Source organism: Alternaria ventricosa (genome assembly GCF_023758065.1).
Source record: "Alternaria ventricosa strain BMP 2768 chromosome Unknown scaffold_24, whole genome shotgun sequence".
In the NCBI taxonomy this organism is placed as follows: domain Eukaryota; kingdom Fungi; phylum Ascomycota; class Dothideomycetes; order Pleosporales; family Pleosporaceae; genus Alternaria; species Alternaria ventricosa.
This window is the reverse complement of record NW_026055704.1, coordinates 308457-319170: the sequence shown is the minus strand read 5'-3', so window position 1 is coordinate 319170 and position 10714 is coordinate 308457. Positions and strand designations below refer to the sequence as shown.

At 52.0% G+C, this 10714-nt stretch overlaps 3 protein-coding genes across 3 annotated transcripts; 2 read left to right on the top strand and 1 right to left on the bottom strand.

The window, feature by feature from the left end:
* Nucleotides 1-1066: 1066 nt before the first annotated feature.
* On the top strand, nt 1067-2518 carry J4E93_009822 (uncharacterized protein; the record flags this gene model as incomplete). The annotated part of the gene is made up of 3 exons (XM_049347711.1): nt 1067-1525; nt 1578-1723; nt 1774-2518. 3 exons carry the CDS (start codon nt 1067-1069, stop codon nt 2516-2518), a joined length of 1350 nt encoding a protein of 449 aa, XP_049195212.1.
* A 177-nt stretch (nt 2519-2695) lies between these two features.
* On the bottom strand, nt 2696-3874 carry J4E93_009821 (uncharacterized protein; the record flags this gene model as incomplete). The annotated part of the gene is made up of 2 exons (XM_049347710.1): nt 2696-3391; nt 3503-3874. 2 exons carry the CDS (start codon nt 3872-3874, stop codon nt 2696-2698), a joined length of 1068 nt encoding a protein of 355 aa, XP_049195211.1.
* A 1362-nt stretch (nt 3875-5236) lies between these two features.
* J4E93_009820 (uncharacterized protein) lies at nt 5237-6944 on the top strand (the record flags this gene model as incomplete). The annotated part of the gene is made up of 3 exons (XM_049347709.1): nt 5237-5407; nt 5457-5942; nt 5994-6944. The coding sequence occupies 3 exons, from the start codon at nt 5237-5239 to the stop codon at nt 6942-6944; spliced, it is 1608 nt and encodes a 535-aa protein (XP_049195210.1).
* Nucleotides 6945-10714: the final 3770 nt, after the last annotated feature.

Sequence of the window (10714 nt, the reverse complement as noted above, 5' to 3'; positions counted from 1 at the left end):
GTCTACTTACAACCGTCGCTTCCGAAGGTATGTCATGAGTCTGTCGCGTTCCTTTGGGGTCTCCTAAAATGCTCACGGTAGCTACGAATCAATGAATCATTCACGACGCGTCTCCATTAGTGCAGCGCGAAGATCGCGACCCCAGGCGTCGTGACCTTGCAGGAGCGGCAATGCCACCCCACAGATGACAAGAGGTGACGTTCTGTGACGGGCAAACGATGCGCGCGACTTTGAATAGAGGTTCCAGTAGCGATGGTGAGGGCGGGAGCGATGGCCTGATGCTGTCAGAAGTGTGGATGATGGCGATGCTGTGCGCAAGATCGTGCAGCCTTCGGGATCTCGGAAGCAATCGTTTCCGATCGAACCACGTGACACACGGCGAAATTCTACTCCAGGCTCTTCTTTCATGCCAGACCTATGAAACGAAACACATTTTCCGAAATAGTAATAATGAGCAGGATAAGTCATATAGAACGCCGCCTCATATTGGTGGATTCATGCGGTGCTGGCGCATGGGACACGTAGTTCTCCCCGCACGTTCCGTGCATTCACTTTGCGCCACCGGTTAAGAAGGCCAAGCCTTGCTAAGCTTCGTAAAGGATCATCAAGCCTTGTCTATCTACAACACAAGCGCTACGCCACCATGCCCTAGGACGTCTAGACAGCGCGACTAGCAACACCTGTCATTTCTTCACATCTACCTAGGCGTCTTCCACCCATGCGCCCTGAGTACCTGCAACCGCGACGCCTCGACGGGAAAACCTCGTGTCCCAATGGAGGCCGAATATAAGACATCATTTGGCAGGCCGTGTCATCTCGGGCCTACTCTAGATTGCTCTCTTGCAATGCGTTTTACGAACGCGAGCATGTTGCGAATGCGAGATCCATGGACGACTGCGAGAGGTAATATATACATGTCCTGTCCATTGCCCGTAAGACTCCACTATCAATCCTTGGCTTCCATTCTTTAAGCACTGGTCTGTTGTTCAATTTTGCTTGATTGACTTCAATTCACACCGAACTCTTCGCCCCTGTATTCCATTCTCGCCAGGACGAAACCGACAAGATGCTGTCCAAGCTGGCCTTTTTTCTCGCTTCTTCCAATGTTGCTTTCTCTGCACCAAGTCTCGACCCCCGTCAGGCAGTAACCATTGCCGTGGACTCCAGTAAGACTTTCCAAACGATCGACGGCTTCGGTATCTCCGAGTTCTACGGTCGCGCTGGAAACATCAAGTCTCTGGCAGCTGCTGCTCAGAAGCAGACCCTTGACCTTCTCTTCGATCCTACTACCGGCGCTGGCTTTAACATCCTGCGCAACGGTATCGGCTCTGGCCCATCCAGCGGCTTCTCTATTGAGCCCAACAGCCCCGGATCGCCCACTGGAACACCAAAGTACCAGTGGGATGGCTCCGACAACAACCAGGTATGGTTGACAAAGCAAGCGCAGGCCCGTGGCCTCAAGACTATCTATGCCGATGCTTGGTCTGCTCCTGGGTTCATGAAGACGAACGGTAAAGACTCAAACGTAAGTACAACTCCCCAAACGGGGATTGGAAGCGATGGCTAACGTGCTCTAGGGAGGTAGCCTTTGCGGTGTCGATGGCACATCCTGCGGCAACTGGACCCAAGCTTACGCCAACTACCTCACACAATATGTCAAATACTACAAGCAGGAGGGTATTGACGTGACTCATCTCGGCTTCTTGAACGAGCCTGACTACACGTAAGTTCTTCACATGTCTTCGCTCAAAAGTAGCTACTAATTGATTAAAGCACCGCCTACTCTTCCATGCGATCAACTGGTCAACAGGCCGCCGACTTCATCAAAGTTCTCGCCCCAACCGTGAAGGCTTCTGGTCTGAAGGTAAAACTCACCTGCTGCGATGCCACCGGCTACAACGCGCAGAAGGCCATGCTTCCAGGACTCGCTGCGGTCGACTCCCTGTACGACGTCGTTACCACCCACGGTTACAGCTCCGACCCCACAGCCCCCTTCGCTACTTCCAAGCATATGTGGATGACAGAGACTGCGGATCTCAGTGGCAAGTGGACAGCAAGCTACTACACCAATGGCGGAGCCGGCGAAGGTCAGACCTGGGCCTCCAAGATCTACACTGCTCTCGTCGACGCAAACTTCTCGGCATACCTCTACTGGGAAGGCGCTGAAGACGCTGGAACCAACCCTACCAACTCCGTTCTCATTGACATCCACGGTGGAGTCGTTGCGCCTTCCAAGCGCTTCTGGGCTATGGCACAGTGGAGCCGCTTCGTCAAGCCTGGTGCCGTTCGCGTCAGCGCTGGTGGCAGGACCAGCACGCTCAAGACATCGGCATTCAAGAACACTGATGGCTCAGTCGCTGTGCAGGTCTTGAACACTGGCGCCTCAGCAGCGACCGTCAGCATCACTGGTGTCTCGGGCAAAGCGTCTGCGTTCATTACTAACGAGAGCCACGGGCTTGATGCGATGACTGGAACCAGCGTGCCGGCACATTCCATGGTTACTTTCCTTTACAAGTAGATGTGCTCTCCGCGAGAGCGCATACTGACCAAGTTCCGCCAGTACAGAGGTGGATTTGCTTTTGTAATACGTTCTTCTTCTCTTTCAAATTGTAGATATTCTAGCTCCTCTTAAGCTTTTACCAATGCCTTTGCACTATGCTTGCGGCTAGCCCAGTAATCTCCCTCGTCCTTCATATCAGTGGCTTACGACAACCGACCTTGTCACCCGAATGCCACCACCTGTTTCCTGGCCGACTAGCTCTTCTTCACTTCCTCCGACATCGCCAGGCCCTACAATGTCGATGCTCATAGTCTTCAATGGTAGCCCGTACTCGTCATCTGTGTTGCCCTTCGTTCCCGTTCGTCGGTTCTCCGTAGTCTTGGTATACCCGCGACTGTTGTATGCGTGTACCTGTGTGGTACTGTAGACGGCTTTGGCTTTTCGGTATAGGCCTGGCCCGCAGCCTACTATTATAGCGACGGAAGACTCGATGATGCTCCACAGAGCCAGCCACGTCAGCGAAGGCGTTGTGTTGCCTGCGCTGGTTGTTGCGCCGACTTGTATTACGCGGATGATGCTAGCGATGATGACGAGGATGCCTAAAGCGAACAGGCCTCCTATCTGGATCTTGCGGGCTAGAGGTATCTGGAGGTTTCGTATGAGGCCGATTGGAAGTAACATGACTGTTGAGTGCATCAATAAATCGATCTGCATCAGAAGACCCTGAGACGACTTACTCATAAGATCTGTTGTTAGGTCCACTGCAAATCCTTCCCAGAAGCTGATCGCACTCTTGCGGACATTGTCAGCGCCACAACCATTGGCGATGAACCAAGACGCTGGCGAATGTCCACAAGCTGTGATGTGTAGGAGAATGGATAGTAGAAGCGTCTGGGCAGAGTGTTAGTATAGTTTGTTGATGTGTAGGGGCTATGAACTTAGGCTACTTACAAGCACGCAGTAGCCAAGCACCACCCACCAAAGCGTGAGGTAGAGCCTCACGCCAGCCATGATTCTCTTGTAGAAGGCCAGTAGGGAGAATTTGATACTCCATAGAGTAAGCCAGAGTCCTGGACTCGTGAAAAAGAACGTTTTCTGCGCATCGAGGCCATCTCGGAGAACGTTTGGGTAAGGCGCAAGGCGTCCTTCTTGGACGGCTAGAAGTCGAAATAAAAGGCTTGTCTTGTTGATGTAGACACTGGTTACTGCCATGAATAGCAAGTAGCCTAGCATCAGCCATAGCTCGTCCCATTGAATGACCTTCTTCTGATCACTTCGCAGGATCGCGCGAGCGAGGACCACGGCAGTCGTCACAACCATGAGACCTATCGCAGTACCGCGAAGAGTACCCTCAGTGAGCCCTTCCGAAGACATGTTGGATGATTTAAAAGAATTTGGTCAGTAAACAACGCGCTGCGGACAAAAACGCAGGAGTGACAGCACCTTCGGCAGCATGAAGAAATATGCTTGGATGACATTCTCCCCGGTTACTTACTGGGAGATGATGTCTACCCCCACACTCCCACCCAATAGTCCCTGTTTTCGATGTTTTGAATATGAGCTGAAGGATCATATGGGTGATGCGCCTGTGCGGCAAAGCGGTTTACCTTGATCTTTTACAAACCTCAGGTAGCCTTTCTTGGGACTTCAGCAACGCACATAGCGTATGTCCTAACGCGTTCATTTGCATCGTGGCAACATCCGAAAAGAAATGTCGATACGCTGCTTCCATGGTGTGAGGAACGTTGTGTGTACAGCCAGCTCAGTCCTGTATGCGTCGCTCCTCGGTGCAGAATGTGGCGACAAGACTGTTGGCACATATTCCATCAACCTGGGTCAGACGTGCCGTCCCTGTGATTCAAGGTCTGGAAGGTGTCCGAATGAGGTATCATGCATAAACGACTGTTCGGCAAGGGAGGCCATGCGGAGCGAGTACCCTGATCAGGTCTTTCCGATGCGATGATACGCGGACATAAGGGGAAGGATGCGTGTCGCGCAGGTGGATTCGTCCGTATTGGCCGTGTAGCTATTACTGTGCTTGACTCATGCGTATCGATGCCAGTTCGCGAGATGCACACGTGCTGTCGTGGGGTGTTGCTGATGAAAAGTCGGGAGGCAGGCGGGAACTGAAGGAGCGCTAAGCGTGCATGAGCCAATGGCGGGAGAAGCCAGGACTGCCGCTACTGGCCGCCGCCCCGCCGAAGGATCGATGTAATATCAACCGACTGCAACACTGAGGCGTAGCCACGCCTGTCCGCGGCATGTGTTCTTGGTCATGCACATCAATTCCCGATGAACGACAGAACAAACATGTTCCATATACCCATTTTTGGTACCCAGGTATGCTACCTACGTAAACCTCCGAAAGGTCTCATGGGCTCTGTTTCCCGCGCATCACAATGTACCTAGGTACTCTATCGATATGCAGATGACAAGCAACGAGAGAGCGGCGGGACAAAGGGTCCTCCGCGCGGCCCGGAGACAAGTTTTGAGCCGCTAGCCATACGGCACGTATGCACGTGCGGAGGGCGAGGCTGCGGTCGAGCCGGAACCCTTTCGTGGCAAGCAGCAAACGACACGCTCGCTTATGTGAATGACTCTGCTTAAGCTTCTTCCAGATAGGTCTCTAATGCTTAGGAAAGAGAGCGCCAGACCGCTATCTGTGTATAAAGTCGAACGCTGCACGCGTTCAGCGACGATTCTCCACCACATAGTGCCGCATCAACGTCCGTAGCCATGCGGTCCATTTTATTTGCGGTCTTTGCCTCCTTCGTGGCCTCTCAAACCTTTGAGGCGTCTGACTTCAATGTCACTGAGGCTCTTGTCGACCAAGGTGTCAACGTCTCAGCATTGCCAGAGCTAGCCGGTTTGGTCGAGCGGTCTTCCAATCTAGCTTGCAACATTGCCGTGGGTAGGCTGTGAGATTAAGGCAGAACCAAAGCTAAATTTTGCACAGTGCTCTTCGCTCGAAGCCCTTTACGGAAACAAGTCTGTTGAATTCCAGAATGAGGCCGGCTACTCCGCATTCACATCCGGATTCTGGTCTGGGATCTCGGCTGAAGTCAGACCCTACTGTATCTTCAAACCATCGAGTGCTGCCGCTGTCTCAGTAATGGTATTGCTATCGCGGCTGTCGCAATGCCAATTTGCTGTCAAATCCGGTGGACATAGCGCATTTGCTGGCGCAGCTACTATCGAGGGAGGCATTACCGTGTCATTTGAGAACATGAAGGGCATCAAGCTTTCGAGCGACAAGAAGACGGTCGCGGTGCAGCCAGGAAACAACTGGGGTGATGTTCTTACCACTCTGTCGACCACTGGCGTCACAGCCGTGGCTGGCCGTATTGGCGATCTCGGTGTTGGTGGACTCACACTCGGTGGAGGTATCTCGTTCATCACGAACGAGTACGGCCTGGCTTGCGACAACGTTGCCAGTTTCGAGGTAAGTTAACAACACGGATCTATAATATTGATCTCTTTTGACTCCAAGCAGGTTGTCACAGCAAGTGGCATCATAGTCACAGCAAGCCCAAAGACCTTCCCAGACCTCTACTGGGCGCTCCGCGGCGGAGGAAACAACTTTGGCATCGTGACAAGCTTCAATCTGATGACCAAACCCCTCAATAACGACCAGATATGGGGCGGAACCCGCACCTTTACGGAAGACGTCTTCCCCGACGTAGTCAAAGCGTGGATCGATCTTACACTCGACTCAGCCCAAGACCCGAAAGCCGGTAGTTGGATTGCTTGGATGAACACCGGCGCGAAGCTTGCCGCAACCGAGCTCTGGTACGGTGCACCAGCTGGCAATGAGTCCGCTATCTTGGCGCCTTTCTACAACATCACTGCCGTATCCGATAGCACGAAGACTCGGGGTCATGCTTCATATGTGGTGGACAACGAAGCCACTAATGAGTATGGCCTTCGCGAGATCTTCTACGATATCACAGTCAAGGCCTCGTACGAGATTGCTCAACGTTCCGTTGACATCTTCTTCGACTCGATCGACGCTCTCTCTGCGGTTGACGGCGCATTTCCTGTCCTCATCTGGCAGCACATCACCGACGGTTCCCTCAAAGGAAGCACCCGAAACGGCGGCAGCGCGATGGGTTTCGATGCCAACGGTAGCCCTATCCACATCATCCAGCTAGCGTGCAGCTGGAACCATGCCGCGGATGACGACACCGTGTACCAGGTCATGTCCGACATCATGAAGGCAATCAAGAGCGACGCGGTAAAGCTGGGTGTGCAGAACGACTGGGTGTACATGAACTATGCATCGATGTTCCAGGACGTTATCGCGAGTTATGGGTCGGACAGCAAGAGTAAGATGAAGACTGTTGCGAGCAAGTACGATCCGAAGGAGGTGTTTCAAAAGCTGCAGCCTGGGTACTTCAAGTTGGATCGTGCGCCGGTGCCTGATGCAAGGTACTTTTCGTACTGAGGTCACATTGGAGAGTGTGGAGCATGAAAATGCGGATATGACCTTCTACTACTAGTAATGGATAAGACTACTTTACATCATAATGATCTCGTAAATGACTGCCGTGTGAAATGCACACCACTGAGTTGATGGCCTGTTGATGAGCGGTACCAGATGGCGTTCAGCTAGCGCGGGGACGATAGTCCGCGTACCGAGACTGTACAGCTTTGAAGTCCACCTCTCCGTCCTCAATATCGCCTTCCAGAATACAGTTCCAATACTGTTCCCAGTCCTTCGCCGGTCTATCTCGTAACAAGGTAGAGACATACTGGCATTCTTCATCGAACTCTTTCATGGTACCCATAATGCATGGGAACTGCACGAGAGAATTGCCGGAGAGAATATGTCGCATTGACGCGGGGAGTAATTCAGGGTTGCTATAAGCACCTAAATTTGGGGGTGCGAAAGCCATTGCGAGATCATCTCTTGTCGGAAAGGGAGAGCGTTCGTCGCGTGTACAAGCCATAGCTGCAGCGTATAGGGCTGCGATAGATTTGACTTTGTTCCAGATGATTTGAACGGTGTCGAATGGTCCTATGAAGTGTGTCTTGACAAGCGGTCGGGTATCTCGACCCCAAGATAGGCTAACCGCTTCATTGATCCAAGTGATTGTGCGAGGCACAGCGTTGGACACTCTACACTCGGTCCACCGATGCTCGCTATACGGGGATGTACTCATATCTGCGAGGTCCCCGTAATCATGTGAGAACCTGATAAGGGTTTAGCTTTTGTCAGGCATGCAGATAATGCTGTCTGAACTTACACGCATCGCCAAAGGTCGACATATCTATGCACCGATAGCTGGGGAACCGCATCGCAGGTAGGTAATATCCCTCGTAGGTGGCATTCCGGAAGGGCTACAGACTTCTCTTCTTCCACTATCTTGACATTTCGCATCTGCTCAAGATAACGAGGCTGTAATGCGTCCAGAAATCGGATGGCCTGGGACGTGGCTGATTGGAAGTATCTTAGATCAGGTAGAGCAACTTCAAAGTTGTACCATGTATCTGGGCGTGGGTCTTCAAAAAGGTCCCTTACTTTGATCATTTGGTCTTCAGTAGGTAAGACCCAGGGCTGCCATAGCGTAGTAGCAATTATTGACCGCATGTGGCCGAGTTTTGGAAGACTCAGCTGCTCTACGGAATGCCTCTCACGCTCATCGTGAGAACTACTTCTGAACCAGTTCCTCATGAGCCGATCCAAGATGTTGAAATTGCGGTTTCTTCGAGGTATGTTGGTGCGAAATCTACTAAGCTCAAGCACAGGGCTAAAGCCGAGGATATCCATGCAGCAGCTTCGTGATTTGAGCCGTTCCGGAAAGTCTGCCTGCGAAGTCAGACGTGGAAGACAAGCCTGAAGGACTTCTCGATCATGGTATGTCATCGATGATGGGTTTCCCATAATGTCCTTTAGAGGCACATAATCCTCGTCTTCGTACTTGGAGATCCGGGTGAGAAGATCGCTGATACAGCTGTCGGGATACTGCTCGGACACGTCTTTCGCGAGCTGCTCCAGAGCTATAACATGACGGTTAGCACGACGTGGCTTTGGTGGAAGACATTTGACAGCAAAGATTGACTGACCTGATGTTGATGCCCCCAATACAAAAGCTTCTTCCTGCAAAAAGTGCAGACGTTCCAACAAGAAGTCGTACTTACCAGCCTGAGACCACGCGCTCCAGATATCAGACCCCTCCTGTGAAGTCTTGATCTCTTGAAAAGGCTTAAAGACCACTTCATTCACCCTGAGCGGCAGATCTCGCATCTCGCTAGCGATCATCTTGCAGGTCCACATCAAGCTAAAATCGATGGTGCGGCTGTCAGAACACCGAAGCTTGTTGGTGGTTGGGGAGTGGACGTAGCCTCCAGGCTCTTGTAGGTAATAGGTGTAGATCTCATCGCGGAGTTCCCGAAGAAGGCTTAGAAGGCGCGACTGTTGCTGCTGGGAAGGCGTTTGTGTTTCCATGATGTGGTGTCGATTGTGGAGTTGGTGTTGCAAAATCGATGATGCAGCATTCGCGATGGTAAATTCATGGGAGGCGGCTCATTTATGATGGATAGTACAGGACACATGTGCAGAAGGACAACTGGCTTGCAGCATCCACCAGGCAGCAGCACCGATTCCTGATGCCTGGCGAGCTTGTTATTTGGTTTTGTCGGTACTGCGACTGATACGGGAGTTTCGCGGTTCTCGCAGTCCAAATTTGTGTGCGGAATTTGGTAGCGAAGCTTATGAACCGGCTTCCAGCAAAGCTGAACTCACGCTAGGGTGTGGAAACTCTCTCGTTGTTATTGTGAACACGTTGATTCAATTTGTATTATCGCCGGGCCTATCGATATCGTTGTGAGAGAACAGCCAAGTCATGGCTTCAAGACAGGATTTGGCTCGCTCTTGCCCAGTACGCCACGCTCAGATAGTTATGACCGTGGCTCCAATGCCTGTTCTACTCCTCCCAGACTGGATCATAATACAACTCTTTCAAAGCTGTGAGATCATACTCCGAAGAGCCAAGATCGCCCTGGTAGAGGCTACTGGGATAACGTGTCCAATCGTCCATCGGTTTATCCTTTAACTCATTGCCTATACGGCGAGCCCCCTCTTCAAACTCTTCCAGAGTGCCTAAAGGGCACGACAGCCGCACTGTGGGGTCCCCAGATAAGATGAGCCGTACGGAAGAGACAAGGCGCCGCTCTTGGCGGCCGCCGAAGTCGAGCTCGTAGTTTTGAGGAGTTGATTCAGTAGAGCTCGTGGAAGGGAACGCGGTCGTTGTGAGTCGTTTCAAGTTGGCAAGGCCCAGTGCTGCAAGCGATTTGACAGCCGTCCAAATACGCTTAGCGGTTTTCACATCTGCTTCGAGATGAAGGGAATACGCAGATAACGGCATCCCGGCATGTCGCAAGTCCATAGCCTCGTTGATCCAATGGATGGTTTTGTGTATAGCGAGTGATAGACTGCAAGTCGGCCTTCCTGTGAGCGCAGGGACTTGAGGGGAATTGGCCCAGGCGAGCATCATGCTATAGTGCAGAAAGCTAGCGTGATGCGTCAGCATGAAACGACATTCAGTCATGAGGCAGAGCTTACATAGCGCTCCACATGTCAACACGGTGAGCAACGTGTAACCGAGGTAGATCTTTGAGGTAGGGGATTAGACCATGCGCGTGGCTATGCGGGAAGGCAGAAGATGCGCGATCTTCGCGTATGTCCAGATGACGCAGCTGAGATAGCTGTTTTTTCTGCATCATACCGAGAAAGCGGATGCATTGCGAGATCCCTGATTCATAGTATCGAAGATCAGACCGATCCTCGACACTCCCCCAGCCGTAGTCGGTATCCCTCAAGAATGTCACGAGCTCTCTCATCTCGTTGATCTGCGCGGTTGTAGGTGTACTCCAAGGCATCAACATCGTGGACGATATTGTCGAAGATAGGATCTCAATCGGATTCCTGCGTGCACGGCGTCGGTCGGATGTCCCGTCGCTTAGCATACGATAGATCCAATTCCAAAAATGGCGCGGCCAACTCCAAAACCTCCATGATCTGAGCCACTTCGGAATAGGAAAACCAGAGTCTATGTACTGAAGTGTCTCGTGTATAGCTTGGCGGTCCATATGAGTCAGTTCAGGGAGATTCACAACTGCGATGTTTCGCGAAAATTCGCGCCAAGCCCTCTTCAGTTGTAGAATTAATTGGAGGTGAGCACCAAGGCCGCTCTGCGGATATCGTTCGGAAAT